We start from the raw sequence: 20,845 nt of genomic DNA, 5'->3' as shown, positions 1-20,845 counted from the left end.
ATAATGACAAAGTATTTTTCTCTGTTCCAAGACATAAAAAACGATCTGGAAAAAAAATACTTCTGTGTTAAAGCTCCCAATGACATGCGTCAAATAATAATTTTATAATTTTATTATAATTATAACTTTATTATAATAATTTTATTTTATTGTTATTAATGGCCCAATGTTATCTTCCGCTCATTTCTAATTTGTATAAGATTAAGAAATTATATTTTGTCAAAATGGAGAGTAAAATATTGAAAGTTATTTAAGGTTTAAGTTGATTTATTCTGGAATAATATTCCTGCATTTTTATTATTTATGATTATGTTAAAAAGTTACAGTTTTAAAGTTTAAAAAATTGGCATTCTGCTCGATTTTTGGACTTTTTGGCAATTAGCAAGATAGTTTAGCTAATATTACAGCTACATGCTATCTGTTTTGGCTGATTTTAAACTTTTCTTTTTAAGTTTAAGTTTTTCTAGGCTAATATTGACATGCTAGCTGTTTTGGCTAGTTTAGGCTTTTTCTAGGATATTTTGAAGTTTAGCTATTTTCTCAGCTACATTTTTGCTTTTTAGGCTAATTTAGCTCATATTTTAGCTGGCTATCAGCTTTAGTGTTTGTAGCTATCAATCTCAGCACTAGCATCTTCAGCAGCCAAATTCAGCTTACACCATTCATACTAGCATTATCACAGGTACTGCTATATATCTAGTTCATAATGAAAAAGTTATGGTTTTAAAGTTTTAAAAATGTAGTTTTAGAATGTTCAATAAATGTTTATCCTGTTCGGCCGTGATCTAAGGAGTATGTTTTGGATTTTGGCCGCTTGTGCGATTGAGTTCGACTCCCCTGGTTTATACATTCAATTTCATCTGTCATTGTTTAAGTAAGTTCTTTTAATTCATCTCAAACACACTTGTGTTTGTTTTTCAATTAGTGAAATTTTTGTCAGTCTCCTACTGTCTCTACTTTAGCTTTCACTGTCTGTGGTTTGGTTGGTTTTTTTTCAGTTTAGTTTTTTGCATGATTTTTTTGCACATGTGTTTATTTAAACTTTCTAAAATGTCATGTTGGGTAGGGGTGGGTATTGAGAGCCTGTACTTCTATGTGTGTATTTAATCTTTGTTTGTACTATTTTGTTTGGTTCCTACAGTCATTTGTTATTATTATTTCTTGAGATGGAGGACCTCCTTGAAAACGAGATGTTCCATCTGTACGGTTTTATCCTCCCACTCTAGTTTAAATGTGTAAAGTAAAAAATATAAATAAATGTGCAAATATTTATGATTAAAAATGTTAAAAACCAGAGATCTGTTTTGCTGCTTCATAAAAGCTGAAACCATATAATAAAGGCTTGAAACTATTAGAAAAAAATGAATTAATTGATTAGTTGAGGAGCAAAACTAAACATATGGTTCAGTTCTTTTGAGTCTGTAAATTACAGCATTAAATTATGGTTCAGTTGACTATCAGGATGAGGATGATCACCATTAATCTGGCAATAACACACGGTTATGCAGCCCATCACCACAGACTGACAGCAGAGAGAAAAGCCTGTGGATGCCTGAATATGTGACAGCTCCAGATAATAACCGCTGGAGTAAACAGCTGTCTCTCGCAGCGCCTCGATGAATATTGATTTTAATCACCCTCCCGCAGTGACGAGAAACGGAATCTATTTACCGACCGTAGCTCTTATCACGCTGCGCGTGCGGCAGGAAAAGGACAGACGTTCGGATGCCGACAGAAAAAAGGGAAACAGGAGGAAAAGTAGTGCAAGGAAGACTGTCAGACAGGCGGGGAGTCAATAATTCATGCAGAAACACAGAAAGGTTGGCGGTCTGGCTGGAAGATGGAAACCAGCGGTGCGCTATTCAAAAAAAAAAAAACACGACTAATAGAAAATCACTCAGCTTGTCTGAGTCACAGAGGACTGCAGGTGCTCAGAAACACACCGTTGAAACCACAACATCATTTGATTACCGAGGCAGAGCAGAAAATCCCATAAAAAAGGTGAGACAACAGGGGAGGACGACAAGGTTCACAATCACATCTCAGAAGGATGGAGTCTTTTATTAGTCTCTATTGGGGGTGTGCCAAAATATTGATATGCAATATATCATGATATTTATAGATTTTGATTGATTCTCAAAAAGTATTGATATTTTATTTTTATTTGAAGAGGCTGTAAAACATTATATTTGTCATCCTTTGGTGAGACGTTCCTTTGGAGGTAGATAGGGGGCGCATGTTTCAAGACTGACTTTTGTGTCTGGCAGCTACTTGAATTATTTAATTTTTGTTCTGTTGTTTACAATAATTTTGCACCAAGTAGTGGCTCTGCTGTTCATGTTTACTATTAACACTGAATTTTACAAATAATTCCAATAGAATTGGTGTCAGTGCTTTTAAAAAAAATTGATAATGATTTTAGAAATGTTGTACAAAAGTGTCTATTATTTGTTACACAAAATAGGATACAAGTTGTTCATTTTGAATGTGTTCAAACTAAAAAATAAACATTATTGTTATCTCTTATAACGAGATCCACTATCTTGTTATAACAAGAAAACAAAGTTTGTTTTTCAATACAAGATAATCAAGAACGAAGAATGAAGCGTCCCTCTCTTCCTTTCCTGAGTGGAGACGCTGAGACTTTACTTGTTTTAAGTTTCTTTATTTTGTGGTTAACAACATAAACAGCAGAAGAACGCTCCACTAAAGTTGTTCTTAGTCTGTTTTTTATTTATTAGTGGATCTACGCTCTTTAAACGCCTTCATTCCCTCTCATGCACCAGCCCCCTCACTTACGAGTGTTTCTGTCTTCACTGAGCTCTGGAAATCAGCAGCAAAACAAAGCAGTTTATTAGAGAAAATGTCAAACATCAGAACTGATCCATATATAATTTATTGATTAAATAGTGTCAACATTTTTTTCTGAAAAATGGCTTTATTTTGCTGCGGATTGTATAAAAATGACAAAAGCATGGTGGCGGATTGAGTTGGGCCGAGTGGCCTTTTGGGTCCGCTAATGTCCGGAGTTCAGTGAACGCATCATGCTCAGATTCTCATTGGCCCTGAATTCTGTCAATCAACCTGTTTGTTCAGAGGTTTGAGGGAAATAAAGGGAAGAGGGCTGGTGCATGAGACGGAATGAAGGCGTTTGAAAGTCTAAGGGTCTCCGTGCGGGAAAGGGAGCGGTGGACGGAAAAAATAACTTTGTTTTCTAGTTATAACGAATTATATCTCCTTTTCTCATGAAAAGGAGATATAATTCGTTATTACAATAAAAAAATGATTGAAAAAAAATAAGGCAGGCTGTCTTTGGCTTGCATAATTATGAGATATTAGAGATCTTTTTATTTTTATTTTTACCTATTATCGGAGTATCGCGATATCGTGAGCCATGTATCGCGTATCGTATTGTGAGGTTCCTCAAAGAATCCCGCCCCGAGCATCTATTTCACTGTTTCTTCCTTTTGTTTCTCTACCTTCAGATGCATCTGTGAGGTTTGTGTTTTCACAAGCATGAAGAAAAAAACCTTAAATAAAACACAGGTATAGCAAACGCGCTCTGTAATGTTAAGGTTTATATTTATATCCTGATTCAATTAAATTATTTTCTAGCTTTTCTATACCTTCCAATAACTGCAGCCAATTATCTCTACATTTAAATGCACTAATTCAATTTAAATAACATTAAAGAAGTGCTGTAAGGCTGCAGAGTAACCCAAACTAGTTTGTTTAATGATAGAAAGACTAAGAAAACGCTTTAAAACATCAAATATTAAAGGATTTCTTGATAATATTTTGTTTTTAAAGTACAAATTGGCTGATTTAAAGCGGTTTAAAGCACTTTTAATCTAAATATAGGAAAAGAAACTAATAGTTCACATAAATAAACAAAAGAAGTGTGTAAATAAATGTTGGTTTTGGGCATCAACAGCTGAGAATAACTGCCTTTTCTATCCGCACTTCCTGATTTATTTTGTGAGGGAGACGGGGCAAAAGGTCAAATATTTCACTAAATCAGCCTTTTCCAGTCCCTCCGCTCCATTCTTTCGACACATTTTACATATTTCCACACTCTGGAGAAATATGATTAAGACTCGCTCACTGTAGAGAAATCCATTTCTCCTGCTGATACTGTTCTTTAAATGTCAGGCCATGAATGAGCTCGAATTTAAATTCCAGTGATCCCCCGCGGAGCTTTTGAAAGAACTAAAGTTAACACGAAACTGTGAGAAATCCTCAGAATACAGAAAAATAAAAACAAAGAAGGAGAAATCAGGACACCTATAAATGATGAACGGCGTCGGTCCAGCAGGTGCTCTGGTGTGTTGGGGTTTTGTCAACACAGCAGCCAGCATGTTGTGTTGACTCGAGCGCCGCGCAGCTGTGGATTTCACTTGTTTACACTGAAGTTTCAGCTCCCCGAACAGAACCTGAGATTTATCAGAGCAGACGGCGATGGCACAAACCCTCGCTCCTTCAGGTCCCTTCAAAACACGCGCACTTCAGGTCCACTTTGTGTACTTCGACCTGACAAACAGCTCCGTTTTATTTACTTTTTATCAAGTTGTGTTTTCCTAGAAGCTGCTGCTGGACTGATTGATTATTTCAGCTCACTAGAGCATTTTCCCCACACAGCTGACTGAATTCATCCCAAATCTCAGTTTTTATTTGAAGTAAATCTGCTGCTTCTGTCACTAATGACTCCCATTACCGCCGATTTGGATGATGTTCTGTGCGACCAGCAACGCTTTCGTTGCTTTTGTAAATCCTCGCCACATCGGCGTCCAAAATGGGAGCAGAACTTTAGTATCTTTCACGGCTGCTATAAGTTTAGTCCACAATCACGTCTACCATGAACAGCTTCTGTGATTAGAGATGAAGATAGAAAGGTTTATAGATGCGGTTTGACGTGAACAATTGGAGAAAACGTTTTTGGCTTTAAGTCCGCCTAAAACTATTTTTTTTAATTTAAAAATTATAAAGTTTTTAACCAAAATCCCACAACCTAAATGTCTTAAAAAGTCATTTTTCATGTTGATCTGAAGCCTGTTTCTAAATCTCCTCTGAGGGGGCGTGGCTTTAGGAGCTGAGCCTGATCCCACCGTCTGATTGTGTCTCACTAGCGTAAATCTTCATCCCTGCTACATAAAAATGTCCAACACTATCAATAATGTGCAGCCGTATGGTTCTGATCCGGATGTCAGCTGGACGAGGAAGTGAAGATCTTCATGGACAGAACTTCCTCCAAAATCCTGATTCTTTCTCCTTCCAGTTCACCAAAGACTCTTTTAGCTAATTCTCCAATGTTTATTGACTGTGATCAATACATTCAATCATTGGTTTCTCAGAGTTCTTGATAAAATAATCAAAGCTAACATCAAAATGCTCTTTCATTGATTTACAATCCTTTCCAACTGCGGTCAAATGAGCCGCCGTTCACATTTCCGTGGTCACATCAAGAAGCTCCGTGGAGTCTGGTGGAGATTTTCCAGCGTTCTCAGTCCTGCTACCGGAAGTATTGGATGAAACTCACACCAAAAATCCAGTGATGCTGATTTGACCACAGAAATGTGAACGGCGGCTCATTTGACTGCAGTCAATGTGAAGATACCATCTTCTCTTCTCCAGAAAAGGAAATGCAAAAACAAAATGATTTTCTTTCATAAGAAAAATGCCACACATGCATGTTACAATTTAAAGAAATCAGGATTTTCCTCAGAGTGAGGAAGGTTGATTAAGGAGGCAGAAACCAGAATGTGGCGTTAATGGTCATTCTGTTTAATCACTTCCTGTCCAGCTGCCGGGACACAGACACACGCTGGCTCCACTCGCACCACTCCAGTTGGATAAATTTCCGACGACATCACTGATAAATGTGATTATATATCACATGTATTTATAGAACTCCAATTGTTGGTCAATCAGTGGTTTTTAGTCAGATCTAAAAGTCATCAGAAGGTAATCAGATCATGATTGGATGGAAGTGATTATATAAATCTTCAAAAAGTCTGATTGAGGACGTGTTAGGAGGACACATACTTGAGCGTTTGGGATGGAGCGGACTCTGAGTCAAATCTGGAACACAGCAGAGACGTCAGACATTAAGACATTGATGCACACAACACAAAAACGGCAACATTTATTGCTGTAACACGGCGGGTTTTAGAAATCAAAGCTGATAACTGGGAAGCTGATCACCGCTCGAGTTTCTCTCGACGAAACCTCCATATGGCGATGTGTAAACGAGTGCAAACCCTTTCAGAATTCCTCTGTTGACTCGTTAAAGCCAGGCTGTCATGCATAAACCATAAAGCGATGTTTTTACAGCTAAGCTTTTACTTATCTTTAAATACAAAACACAATCAATCACTTTATGACGACAATAACCAACCAGCTGTGGGAGGACAAGAAGAAAGTGATGTTTTAACACAAACAATGAAGAAAACAGAAAAAGTGGCGCTTGAAGGAGTCTAATAATATAAAATACATTTGGAGCTTAAGAAATATTCATTTGAATGTGATTTACTGGGATTGTCAATATTTGCTCTTCTGTTTCTTCTCCTTTGAACAACGATGAGAAATTGGCTGCAATTTTGTTTTTCCCCAGCGACAAAGGTCGACCGTCTCTATCTGTGATTGGGTTGTCTGTTTGTGAGCAGCTCCTTTTATCTACCTATTCATTCTTCGGCTGACAAATTGAAGGCCTTTATTGAGGCAGTAAAGCCGACCTCCGTACCCGTTTCACATGCAGCAGATAAGCTCTCGCCGCTCCAAAGTAACAAGGAAGACGGCGAGCTCGCACACCCTGATAGCCGCTCACGTGTCCCACAGAACGCGCCACGCATGTTCCGTCTCTCGGTGCTTCCGTCTCTGCCACTCTCTTTTTCTAAACATTTGTCCCGCTCTTCGTTTGACCTTTTTCTTGCGTCGTCATGGGGACAGAAACCAGACGGTCGCTCTAAACATTAAAAAGTGATTCTGTCTGGTTCTGTCACGCCAACTTTCTTGACTCTGTAACTTGAGTGGTGACGTTGAACATATAATTCAGCGTGGCAGCGTGTTATTGTCTGATGAGGCCATGTTTACAGACAGAAGAGTCCATAAAGGAGCCCAGACTCTTGTGCCGTCTCCTCCTCGTGAAGCGTGGAAAGGTTTGATGATGAGTTTCCATCATGAGCGGATTAGATTCTCTTTGTCGTCTTCTGGTAATTATTCCTGATTGATTAGCCAGATTTTCCAACTAATTCCAATCAGAAACGTTGCATCACCTACGATAATGCTAGTGTGAATGCATTTTGCTGAAAGTAGTAGCTGAAGATGCTGAAGCTTTTTGCTGAGAATGGTGACATAATTTACTTTGATTGCTGAAGGGATTTGCTGAAAATGCAAAATCTATTTGCAAAATGTTGCATTTTCTAAAACACTGGAAATTTCACTAAAGAATGATGAAAGAGCGCTAAAGTTGACCCAAATTTCTGAAAAATTTGTAGTAAAATTGCTTAAAAATCCTTAATATATGCAAATTTTGCAAAAAATATTTAGTGTGATGCTAAAATATTAGATAAACTTCAAATTAGCCGAAAAAGCTAGCTGATTGCTTTAATACTAGCTAAACTCCAAAGTAGCCCTAAATTCCTTAGTGAACTAAATTAGTCAAAAACGTTAGCATGTTGCTAAAATAGAAGCTAAACTCTAAATTAGCATAAAAACCTCAATAGATAACAAATTAGCTCAAATGTTAGCATGTTACTAAGATATTAGCTAAATTTCGAATTAGCATAAATAAACCTCAGTAGATGCCAAATTAGCCACAAAAAAACAGAAAACAAAAAAACTAACACGCAGTTTAAATACTAGCTAAACTCCAAAATTCCTCAGTAAACTAAATTAGTCAAAAACATTAAATAGAAGCTAAACTCTAAATTAACAAATTAGCCAAAGTGTTAGCATGTTGCTAAGAATGTAAGCTAAACTCCAAACTAAAATAAAAACACAGTAGATAACAAATTAGCCAAAAAAGCTAGCATGTTGGTCTAATACTAGCTAAACTTCAAAATAGCCCAAAGTTCCCTAGTAAAATAAATTAGTCAAAAACGTTAGCTTGTTGCTAAAATAGAAGCTAAACTCTAAAGTAACCTATAAAAACCTCAGTAGATAACAAATTAGCCAAAAGCGTTAGCATTTTGCAAAGAATTTAATCTAAATTTCAAATTAACATAAAAAACCTCAGTAGATGCCAAATTAGTCAAAAAGCTAGCACGTTGCGGAAATACTAGCTAAACTCCAAAATAGCCTAAAATTCCTCAGTAAACTAAATTAGTCATAAACGTTAGCCTGTTGCTAAAATAGAAGCTAAACTTCAAATTAACCTAAAAAAACTGTAGATAACAAATTAGCCAAAAAACATTAGCATGTTGCTAAAATGTTAAGTAAACTCAATTTTTTTAAATTACTATAAAATATTTAAACATAGCCCATGAATATATTTCAAAGCTTGTTGAGCATATTTTGCTCTGTATTTTAAAAACTTTAAAGTTTATAAATACCAAAAATACAATTAGTAACGTCCTGAACGAGCTGAACGCGATTACTGAATCCCCTGAAAGTGTGATTGAGTTTTTCCTGCTGAAAAACATACGTAATGAGCAGGAGAATCACTATTGTGTGATTACTTACTAAGCATTCACACAATAAGGTTTGCTGATTTGATGACAGATGACGTTCCTGGGTGACCACACAGAAGTAGGGCTCATCACATCCCATCAGGACCACATTACATTTACTGGACTCATCAGCCTATCTGATAACAGTCTCATCCTGAGCCATTACTTTCAATGTGACTCATTTCTTTTCAGCTGATTTCCTGAAAGCTCTGGCAGAAGGGAGCAAATGAAGGAGGGCGCGGCGCCGCACCAGCCAGGGTCATCAAATATGGAGGTTTAAATGGGAGTGAAAAGGAGAAGGCAGCTTGAGGACAAAAGGAACGGGGGAAAAAATAACCAGAGAAAAAGAGTCTGCCAAGGAGTGGAAAGGAGAAAGACAGATGCTGTCGGAAAGACTGGGAGCTTTAATAGGGTTTCCTGAGGAACGGCCAAAGATCTGTCCAGGCACACCATCCTGCCAGGAGTCTTTACACTTCGTTCTGGACAGCTCACATCCCACTTACAGACGTTCTAGTAAGCATAAATTGCTCATGGATTGACAGGACAAAACATAAACCAATTTTAGTCAATAAGCTGCCAACAAAAGTTCAGATGAATCCACTTAATTAGGTAATAGATCATAGACATGAAGTCGGATCGATAAACCTCACCTTTTAACCTTTAATACCAAGATTATATTTAGAGCCAACACTTTGCTGAATCGTTTATCTTTAATTATTTTACTCTAAAAATGATCAAACAGAGCAGAGGACATTTGGAGTCAGAACAAAAGAGCTTTTTAGTTCGGAGCCTTAAAGAAAAACGTTCTTTCATTTCTGTTACTCCACATTCTAAACCATCACTTATTACTCTAATGAAGGAAGATGAAAAAAGGAGAATAACAAGCGTTGATAGAAAATGTTATGAGGTGATGACTGTGACGTTTTTAACTAAAATCCCACAACCCAAAGGTCTTAAAAAGCCTTTTTTCATGTTGATCTGAAGCCTGTTTCCAAAATCTCCTCTGAGGGGGCGTGGCTTTTGAAGCTGAATAGCCCTGCCCCTAATGCCCCCCCTGTCTGATTATGATGGCACTAACGTAAATCTTCACCGCTGCTACATAAAAACGTCAAGAAATATGGGTAATGTCCAGCCGTATAGTTTTGAGGAAGTGCCACTCTGGAGAAACAATGATCTTTAGCTAAAAACAGCACAATCATAATTAAAAGACCACTGGGAACACTTTAGATCAAAGGATGAACGGAGTAGGACTTTAACTAAAATTAACCCCTTAACGCCTGAATTTCTTTGACGCTATGACGAAAATAACCACTTGTGTTTTTGCTTTTAACCCCCGTGCTCTCTTATGGGTCCAGATGACCCCACCTTTAGATTGATGAGTGATCCCTCCCATGACCAAGGTGGACAGGATTTTACGTCTGCCACTGTTGCGTCCTGCTGCACCTTTATCAATCCCGCCAGTCTGCTCATCTGGTGGGTGTGGCCATTGTTCCCTGATTGGCACCTGCTAACTATTTAAGACAGAAAGCCACACCGAGGCAGGCAGGGAGCAGAGCAGCAGGCTGTGTAGCATTTGGGTTTATTTGAGGTTTCCTCAGTAGTCTTATACTGTTGGGTTTTGTTATTTTAGTTTGGTGTTGGACCTTGGTAGTCTTGATTTGTGGGGTTTTTTTATTTGTTTTAGGTAGTTTTGGTTATGCAGCCATTATCAGAGAGCTGCTGACTCCAACACTGGACATGGCTGGGTCAGCAGTCTCCCAGAATTATTCTATTTTTGGCCAAGGTTCCAATTCCCTTTTGGTTTGTCTTTTTGTTTGGACCAGCACAATAATGATTTCATTTTGTTCTTTCATTTCAGACACAAGACTTTATTTAACAAACTGTGTTCTTATATTGTGCGAATGCTTCACAGTGTTTCTGTATTTTAGCATCATGTTAGCTTTTTTAGGCTAATTTTGAGTTAAGCTAGTATTTTAACATTGTGTTAGCTTTTTTAGCTATATTGACATCAACTGTGGTTTTCAGGCTAACTGAGTTATGTTAGTATTTCCGCAACAAGTTAGCTTTTTTGGCTAATTTGCCGTCGACTGAGGTTTTTAAGGCTAAATTTGAGTTAAGCTAGTATTTTAACATTGTGTTAGCTTTTTTGGGGCTGCACGGTGGCGCAGTGGTTAGCGCTCTCGCCTCACAGCGAGAAGGCCCCGGTTCGACTCCCGGCTGGGACCTTTCTGTGTGGAGTTTGCATGTTCTCCCCGTGCATGCGTGGGTTTTCACCGGGGACTCCGGCTTCCTCCCACCGTCCAAAAACATGCTTCATAGGTTCATTGGTGACTCTAAATTGTCCCTAGGTGTGAATGTGAGAGTGAATGTGTGTGTGATTGAGGCCCTGCGACAGACTGGCGACCTGTCCAGGGTGTACCCCGCCTTCGCCCATCAGTAGCCGGGATAGGCTCCGGCACCCCCGCGACCCCGAAAGGGAAGAAGCGGTTTAGAAGATGGATGGATGGTTAGCTTTTTTGGCTAATTTTGCATCTACTAAGCTAGTTTTTTAGAAACGTGTTAGCTTTTTTAGCTATATTGGCATCAACTGTGGTGTTTCAGGCTAACTCTGAGTTACGCTAGTATTTTCGCAACATGCATACTTTTTTTTTAGCTAATTTTGTATCTACTGAGTTTCTGGGACTTATTTCACAACTTTAGTACTATACAAATATTCTTAGCGCTTTCAGCAAATCCTTTCAGCAATTACAGTAAATGTTTTAAGCATCTTCAGCAAAGTTTCAGCATATTCAACAACTACATTCAGCAAAAAGCACTCACACTAGGATTATTGCAGGAAATGCAACTTTTCTAGTTCTTATTGGTGTCCAGTTTTTGTTAATAGTCCCTCAGATGACAGATGACCCCACTTTTGATGGAAACATGCCTAGGATAACACAAGAGTTAAGTAGAAGCTACATTTAGGTAATTTTGGAGCTAAAGTGGTTTGTCACATATTTGCAACAACAGGCATTAAAGGGTTAAGATCATAAAAGGAAACAAAATTCCTTTTTTTGATTAAAACAAAAACAGGAAGATCTTCTAGATAATGTGAAAACTTTTGGCCTATAGGTCTCAAATGAAAGCTGACATTTAAGCCATGCAGCTGGTGTATCACCTGTGGACTCGGCGCGTCTGGAGATGAAAATCTCCGTCTCTCTGATGAGAACTGACAAGGAGAGAAGAAAAAAAATACTTTGCTTTCGTCTCCAGAGCTAAGTGACAACTTAAAAAAATAGTGGAAAAAACCCACACAATGATGAAACAGTTTTGGAAGGTGATGTAACAGCCACTGAACCTGCAGAGCATCGCTTGGATTGTCATTCCGAGTAGAAAAAGGAAATGTACAAATACTGCGCCGTGAGATCAAAGCAACAAGAGAAATCAGCGCCGACTGCTCTCAACGTTGACAGTAAACTCCGTTAGTGCCGGAATCTAAAGCAAAAAAAAGGTCACCTCTTGCAGATGAGCATGGGTTTGTGTTCCTCCAACATTGCTACCACGATTCCTCCGTGGTGAGCTTGGAGAGCATGCTGTAATTTAAACTGCCTCTGAGTCAGGACCTTGCATACGGTAAAAGCATTAAGAGCTCAGAGATGGATTCTTCTGCGCGCTGACCCGGGCCACTTAGCTGTCACTTACGTAAAAACCATCCAGATTTGTAGAGCACACTCGCGTAAACATTGGAGTTCGTGGTAAAAGACAGGCAAGGAGGAAAAGAAGGACATGAGAAACTGAGGTTGGAGGAGCGAGAAAAAGGTCAGATTAGAGGATTTTTCACATATGGTCCTCACATCCACATCTCAAAATATCTGAGAGCAGTGTAGAACAAAGTGGAGGAGCAAACGGGGGAACAAGTGAAGGTCGTGTGCAGCTGATGCAGGTGAGGGTTCCCATGTTTCCAGCACCTTCATTAGCATGTTTCATGCAGGCTGAGCTACTCTGAGAGGAGTTCAGCTGATAAATCAGGATAAGACTTCCATTTCTAGGGGATACTTCTAGAAAATGTGCAGCTTTGGCCTTTACATGATATAACCAGTGTATCCAAATGTCTAAAATGTTTTTATTTACTGATGATACTACGATTTACCATGTGGGTGATGCTATAAAACTAATGAAAGAGCTAATTCAAACAGAGTTGGAAGAAAAGAAAAAAATGGTTTGATATGGTTTGATATATATATATATATATATATATATATATATATCAATTAACTGTTAAAAAACATATTTCATGATATTCGTCAAACACAAGATGAAAACTAATATCTCATTTGGAAAAGAAAGAAAGCTTCAAGAAGCAATTAAAGATAAAAAATACACTGGAAATCACATATCAGCTACATAAAAACAAATGGCCATTAGAATAAAAATTACACTTCATATATAATTCATTGATTGTTCTATTTCTGATATATTGCACAGAAATTAGGAGAAATACAAACAAAAAGTCAATAAACTCCAGATTTGTACTACAGAAATGAGCATTAAGAATCATCAATGGGAGCAACTACTATCAAATTTAAAGACTTATTAGATCATTCCATCTTAAAACTCATGGATAGAGCTCATCACGAAAGTCTGCCACAGAACATGCAAAAAAGTTTGAAAAAGAGCGATTACAACCTAAAAGGCCATTACATTTTCAAAACCAATAAATTCAGAACAAAAATGAAGGAAAGTGTTTCGTTTCACGGTAACAGATTATGGAATAATCTTGAAAAATCAATAAAAGAGTCTAGTTCAGTAATTACATTTAAGGAAAAACTGTGAAAAAACAAATGCTTACGCTATAAGAATTTTAAGGTCATTGGGAACGGGTTAAATTAAAAAAGTCTGAAGTACTTGGTTTATTTTCTTGTTTATCTTTGTTTGCTTTTGCCAGCCAGTTGACATATTTATGTTACAACACAAAGAGATAAATTTGGATAAAATAGTTTGATTGATTTAGTTAAATAGAGCAGAGATAATAAGTTCTTTTTGTCCCCTTTTATTTTCACTAAGGACAAGAGTGTTATGACACTTTTTTGTTGTGTGTTATGAAAATGAAATAAATAAACTGAACTGTTACAGGGTTACCCTCTAACGCGCGCCACATCACTTATTGACTTATCGAGCTGTCCTAGTGGTCACCGACGCCGGCTCGCACGCCCTCCCATCACAGAGAGGGAGCGCCGGAACTCGCCATGCACGGTCACCGTCCACCTCGGCCTTTGTTTCCACGCCGACGTTTTTTTTTGTTTTGTTTCTCCCCTCATTAGTCTTGAAAATCCCGCTTCAGCCTCTCCCTTTCTCCCTTCCATCCCCGCCGGCTCAGAATTAGGGCACAGTGGCTCGCCTGCTTATAGTCGTGCAGCTGCAAGCGGGGAAAGGCAGGAGGGAGGAAGTGACAGAGAGGGACGCTGGGCATTTTTCCTCCAGGAAATCTACATTTTTTATCTAAACCACTAAAAAAATATTCCTTCATTTTCAGTCACAAACAGGACGTTCCAGACAATTCAATTTAATTCTTCCTGCACTGGAATGAAATCTTCAGTCGGAAATTGAATTTACTCCCCAACTCAAGAGTTGCAGTTCCATCAATTGAAGCTACACAAACAGAGCCAGAAGCCGCACGTGCTTTCTTTCAGTTTCTGGAATTAACATTCCTCGCTTACGGACGAAAAGCTACAACTTAATGCCCAAGAACCAGAGATAATACATTCCCAGGAGAGCTTGGAGGATTGTCTTCTTTCCTGCCACACCAAAATGAAATCTGTGCATTTGAGTGAAACCACAAGAAACAGAAAGATGCACATTTAGACTCTGACTAACAGAGAAAAGTCTCACTTTAATTTACAATATGAGGAACTTCTGCCGAATAGATATGGAAACATTTGGCCATGGAGTCATCAGCCAACGTTTGACCTTCGCCAGATTGGATACTTGAGCTCTACAACCTTTATTGATCACAAGAGGGACACTTAAATGCAAAGTTGGCGAGCCACTCCCTTTGTTCATTGACAATACGACCTCTATTTATTAGGGAATATTTGTTATTTTCTACACAGTTCTGAAAAGTTGAAAATATTCATAGAAACCATTTTTGTTGGAGAAAAGCAGACCAAAAAAAAGAATGTCCTTTAACATAAAGGTTTGATGAATGCAAAGAGGAACCTTGTTCTATAGATTTACGAGTCAGAATGAATCAATAACCAGAGCTGTCATGTGGTCGGCGACGGCGCTGGAGCGCACGGCTGAAACACGGCCATCATTCTTTTTTTTTTTTTTTACTTTACACAACAGAACTGCACAGGAGTGGATCCCCGTCTGCAGGCAGCTCCCGCGGAGACACAATGAGACCAACGCACCGTGTGCACCATATTTCTACGCTGCATGCATGCAGTCTCCCCCTGCAGAAAGCGCCGTCGAGAACCCAACTGGCTTCTCCGACAACACACGCCCACATGCGAAGGCTGGAGCGGACACTTACTGATTTTCTCCTCTGCTTGGGAGAAAGGGAAGCAGCACAGCTGACCCATGGTGCCTCCTCGCGTCCCCCTCTCTCCCTGCTGTCACCCCTCTTCTTCCTCAGCCGCTCGCTCTCAGACAGACAGCCGCCGCTCGTCGCCCCTTTTTCGCTTTCCCAGTCTCGCCAGCTGCGGCAGCCGCTTCTCTCCCCCCACCTCGAAGGGCAGGCGAGGATGGAAGCAACCCCCTCCACGTTACCTCTGAGCAACCCACAGCAAGACAGCAGATGCTGGGGGGGGTGGAAAAAAATGAACGGGAGGCTCCTCGCTCCTGCTCTACTTTGAGCCGACACAGGGAGGAGGGGGGGGTGCGTGCATCAGAAATGGGAGGAGAGAGGACGGCAAAAAAAAAGGGACGAGGGATCTGGAGAGTGTGTGTAGGAGACACACAAAAACAAAGAGTATTTTTGTATGGAGCGCATGAGTAAGAGGGAAAAGTCGATGATCAACAGGGCGGGGGAGGAGGCAGCTCGCAAAAAATACACAAAAAAAGAGCATCGGAAGGGTGAGAAAAGGAGAAAAAGAAGTGTTTATGAGGGGACACTACTCTGTGTTTGTGTGGAGGGGGAGGGGATTACAAGCCACGCCCCCTTTCATCACAGTAGCATGAGTTGGGTTGCAGGACAGCTATCTCCAGACATGCTAATTTAGTGAAAACTATATTTTTAATTTACATATTTAATAAAATAAAAAAATGTGTTTTTAACATGTTCCTGTAACACTTTTCTAAATAAAATTAAGCATTAAAATGGCATTCCTGTGTATTTCTTTATTGAAATTGTAGCGAATTAGGACGAAGGTGTGAAATAGGACCGACAATTGTAGCTCACTGTGACTCGATGCAGATAAATAGATCCATAAATGCCTTTGTTTTCCTTGTTTTAGCTGGAATCTGGTGCAACGGCTGGATAGCTCTGACATGGCTCGCCATTTTTGTTGTTTGGTTGGGAGTTTGAGGGACTGTAAGCTAGCAGGAGAGTGTGTGTAAATCAGAGGTGCCCAAACTTTTTTCACTCAAAGGGTCAAAATCTAAATGGTATCCAAATGCAATATTTTTTTACATGTCATAAAATGTAAGGAGAAAATTAAAAAAAACAGCAAACTGGGATCCTAATGAGAGAGGTGAAGTTTGTCTTCGTTTGCCACTGTCGTTGTCGCTCCATCTTGGCTAGCTAAAAAAAAACGCGGCTAAAAGCGTCAGAAGTGACCGCAAAGGCTCCTGGGAATTTCTAATACAAAAACAATGCCCAGGGCTGACTCACTTGTGGGTTTTTCACTCATAGCTGCAGGCAAAGAAAGTGCTAACAGCGCCACCTGGAGGCCGAAAGTATATTATAGCTGTAGAGTTTTGAACACCATAGAGCACGTGTCAAAGTCAAGGCCCGGGGGCCGGATCCGGCCCTCCAGATCATTTTATCTAATTGTTGGCCCGATGTTATCTTGCACTCATTCCTAACTTTTATAATTTTGACAAAATATATTTTTAAGGAGAGTAAAATATTGAAAGTTATTTGAGGTTTAAGCTGATTTATTCTGAAATACTATTCCTGTATGTTTATTACTCACAATTATGTTAAAAAGTTAGTTAGTTTAAAAATTCAAATTTTGCTAGTTTTTTTTGACTATTTTGGCATTTACTAAGATTTCTTAGGGTATTTTGGAGTTTAGCTAATACTCCAGTACTCTTGTGTAGTAGTGTTACCTCGTCATGTCACCTTTCATGGTCTCACTGCTTAGCTCATTTTTAACAGCACAATGCGTTCTGCGTCCTGATTGGCTCTCAACCAATCGCTTTTGAGTCATCTTTCCTATACAAAATGTGTTCAGGTTTCCAAATTTATATAAAACTTTGATCGCAAGCAGATCTTTGTTTTCATTTTATAAAAATTGATTTATTTTTCTATGAAGGTTTGAACTCAGAGTTGAAACAAGAGAGAAAAGTAACAATGTCTATGAGTAAAGTGTACAAAATATGTATTGAGGAGTTTTACAGCCTTTAAACATCTATATCTATTGTAAAATTTGATCTTTTTTCATTTAAACTATTAGAACATCAATTTAAGCTAGAAAGAAGCCAAAAAACCCAGTGACGTTAATAAAAGAAGAACCAATATGCATTCAAACCCCAAACAGTTTTCATCTTTCTTATAATGCCATACAAAGTGGACATTATAAAAGCGCTCCTTCATAAAACTTTAAGGATCCACCGCTGTGTTGCCAGCAGTCAGATGTGGTGAAAACCCACCCAGATGGAGAGGACTCCAATCTACACCTGTCTGGGACAATTTCACACCTGACAGCATCTCAGACCTTCAGCGGATTCAGCTCGTCTGTTGGACTGTGAAGCTGTTCGGTGATGCAACTCTATGTATTCCATTTGTTTTTGTTTGTTTTCTAGTAAGATGTATCTTTTTTTTTGAAGACCATAAAAATATAACCCCAAGAGAGTTCAGACGCCTTATTTTCTTGTTGCAGGTAATTTTATTTTACTGGGTATTGAAAAGTGAAAAGTGAAGCTAAATAAACTGTTTTAATCTCCATTATTTTGGTCAGAATTTAGAGTAGGATTGTTTTCTTCCTGTTTGTCATTTCTTCTGTCTATAGTTAGAAATGCTAAAAAAACAACAACAAGAATACCATCCGGCGTCGGTGCCATTCCCGGTTTACACCTGTAACAGATATTGTAGTGAGACTGAGGGGGAAGGTGTGAATTCTAAATGGAACAATCCTGTCTGTTCCTGTAGGACTGGTAAGAATAAAGGTGATAGACAACAATGGTCACCCTCTAATGTAAAATATTAGTTTGGATTTCTGGGAAGTTTATGTTTGACCTTAAACTCTACATTGTGCTTTTATATGATTTTTCTTTCATTCTTCCCCCACTTGGGAATTTTATAACTTTTCCATCTGAGAGTCCGGAGCTCGGGACGTCTGAAAGTTTAATTACTCAACTCTTTGGAGCTCCTGCCCTGAGGGGCTGTTCACATTATGCTGGACAAATAATCACTGGGCCTGAAGGCAGAAAGAGGCTAGGCCACTCTAAGTCAGTGTTAGCAATTGATTTATGTGAAGGGAGAAAAGATTTAAAGCTGAGCTGAGTTTACATGATACCACATGATTTAAAACTATTGATCTGTGGTTCATGAAACTTATAGTGTGAATGCTTTGTTAACATTCACACTCTAGTGATCCTGTTTCTTTTTATCATTGTTCTTTATTTATTCTTTCGATTCATAAAAACTCAATCACACTTTGAGTAATTTCTGCAATCTTGGTATCAAAACTTTCAGCTTGTTGCAGCCATTCTTGCTTATACTTTTGGTATTCGTCAATATTACGGTTTTTTTTTTTTACTTTATTTTATTTTACACAATTTATGCGATTTTTCAGCTCTATTGAAAGTGAATCCTAATTTTTTTCAAATTACTGCAATTAAAAGTATTTAGCATGTTAAAGACATTCATGTTTGTACTCTTACTTACACATTTTTTGAAATATTACGCAATTTTTTTAAAATGTTAAGCTAACTTTGCAATTTTTTTTCATGTAATTTTTTAAATATTTGTGCAATTTCTGCACAGATTATGCACATTTGGTATCAGAACATTCAGCACATTCAGGATATTCATGCTTGTATTTTTGGTATTTATACCTTTTTACGCATTTTTAAATTGTTAGCAATTTTTGCGATCTTTTTCACGAAATTCTTCTAGTTCTTTGTAAACTCTGAAACCTTTACATTATTGGTATCAAAACGTTCAGCACGTTCAGGGCATTCCTACTATTACTTTTGGTATTCATACATTTTAAGTAATTTTCACGGTTTTCCAGGAAATATTTCAAATTCTTTTGCACTTTCTGCGAATTATGCAAGTTTGGCTGTAAAATGTTCAGCGCATTCAGGACATTTTACAGCAATTTAAGTTAATTGCTTCACTCTTTTCAGCGACTATTTTCAGCAAAAAGCATTGACACCAGCATCATTGCAGGTAATGTAACTTTTCTAGTTATTATTATGCTTAGAATACAGAATAAGAACCAACCGCTTTTTGTAGCTCAAATCTAATTTACACACACATCTTTCCAGCAAACAAAACAGGAAAAGTATTTTTATTATGTTTTGCAATTAATGTAACACACAGATAAAGTGTAATTTATTGCTTGAAATTATTTGAACCTTTTTATCTTCCTGACGATGTTGCCAGGTTTGAATGGTTTAAATAGCATTTTGTCACATTCCACTTCTCACTCTTAGAAAATAAATAAATAAATAGCAGGAATAAAACAGACCACTTGTTTACTGTTGCGTCAATATAGGCTAACAATCAGGCGATTCAGTCTAATCCTGCAGTTATGACTCACTCCCTCGACGACTGTTTTCTGGCGCTCGCTTTTAATTCTCCATTACCCGGGTTTGGGCTCCATTCAATTTGACGACTACAGTCAGCAGGTTCGCTGGGATAATGGCAAAAGCCCATAAGTTATGATGTAATTTATGCCGCTGTGCCTATAAAAACTTCCTCCGTAAAGGGATATTAATGCACTCAGATGTAATTACCTCCAGCAGGTTCACGTTGATGGAAAGCTTGAATCTGACAAAGAAAATATTAAACGCTTGAGTATTTGTGAACATGAAATGATGTCAGAGACAAATAGAAATCAATATTGACTAAACAGATTTGGAGTTTGAATGGTTTCTCTTTATAGACGCATAAAAATAACCATTTAAGTCAAACTTCCTTCAGTGGATTTGGTAAAACGACGTCTCTAGATCTCTAACAAAGGATTACACCCAATGAAAATGATTCAGCTGTACTGGTTGAGAGATCTGCCTTCAGCTCACAGCTGCTCCTTCACCCACAATCCCTTGCTTCTTCACACTCGCAGCTGCGAGGATTGCTAAAAGGATGTCCCCGCCAAAGCCTGATCACTGTTGAGAGTTGTTTACGCCGCACTTGAATGTGTTTACCTACATTCCATTGAAAAATAAAATCAGAGATTCTATGAATTTCTATGAGGACGATTTCTGACATTTCTCCACTGCCTGTTGTTTTAGATGAAACGATCAGAAAAGTACCTGAAGTGCAAATCACATCAACAAATCCCTTAACATAAAAACAAATTAAATATAACAACTATAATAAAAAAAACAAATAAAATGACTAGAAAAGTTAAATTACCTAAGATTAGGCTACTGTGAATGTTTTTTGCTGAATGTGGTCGCTATGAACGCTGAAGGAATTAACTTTAAATTCCAGTATAATGTCCTGAATGTGCTCAACGTTTTGATACCAAACTTACATAATTTGCAGAAAGTGCACAAGAATCTGAACATTTCTTGAAAAATTGCGAAATTTGCAAAAAATCTCAAAAATTGCGGAAAATTTATGAATACCAAAAATAATAGCAGGAACGTCCTGAATGTGCTGAACGTTGTGACACTAATACTGCATAGGCTTCAGAGTGCTCAAGGAATTTTGTGAAAAAGTTAGCAAAAATTGTAAATAAATGAAATGTGTAAAAAATGTGAATACCAAAAGTACGAGCATGAATGTCCTGAACATGCTGAACATTTTGATGCTAAACTTGCATATTTGCAGAAAGTGCGCAAGAATTTAAAACATTATTTTA

The 20,845-nt window shown here is 38.1% G+C and overlaps 1 protein-coding gene across 1 annotated transcript in view; it reads right to left on the bottom strand.

Annotated features, from left to right (window-relative positions):
• LOC112158075 (A-kinase anchor protein 7) overlaps positions 1-20,845 on the bottom strand; it is a gene marked incomplete at its 5' end in the record, with an annotated part of 35,989 nt that overhangs the window by 3,140 nt on the left and 12,004 nt on the right. Inside the window, 1 exon segment of the mRNA XM_024291263.1 lies at positions 6,043-6,078. Coding sequence (XP_024147031.1) covers positions 6,043-6,078 — 36 coding nt within the window.

This window comes from Oryzias melastigma, linkage group LG24 (assembly GCF_002922805.2).
Source record: "Oryzias melastigma strain HK-1 linkage group LG24, ASM292280v2, whole genome shotgun sequence".
Lineage (NCBI taxonomy): Eukaryota > Metazoa > Chordata > Actinopteri > Beloniformes > Adrianichthyidae > Oryzias > Oryzias melastigma.
This window is presented reverse-complemented; position numbering and strand designations above follow the sequence as displayed.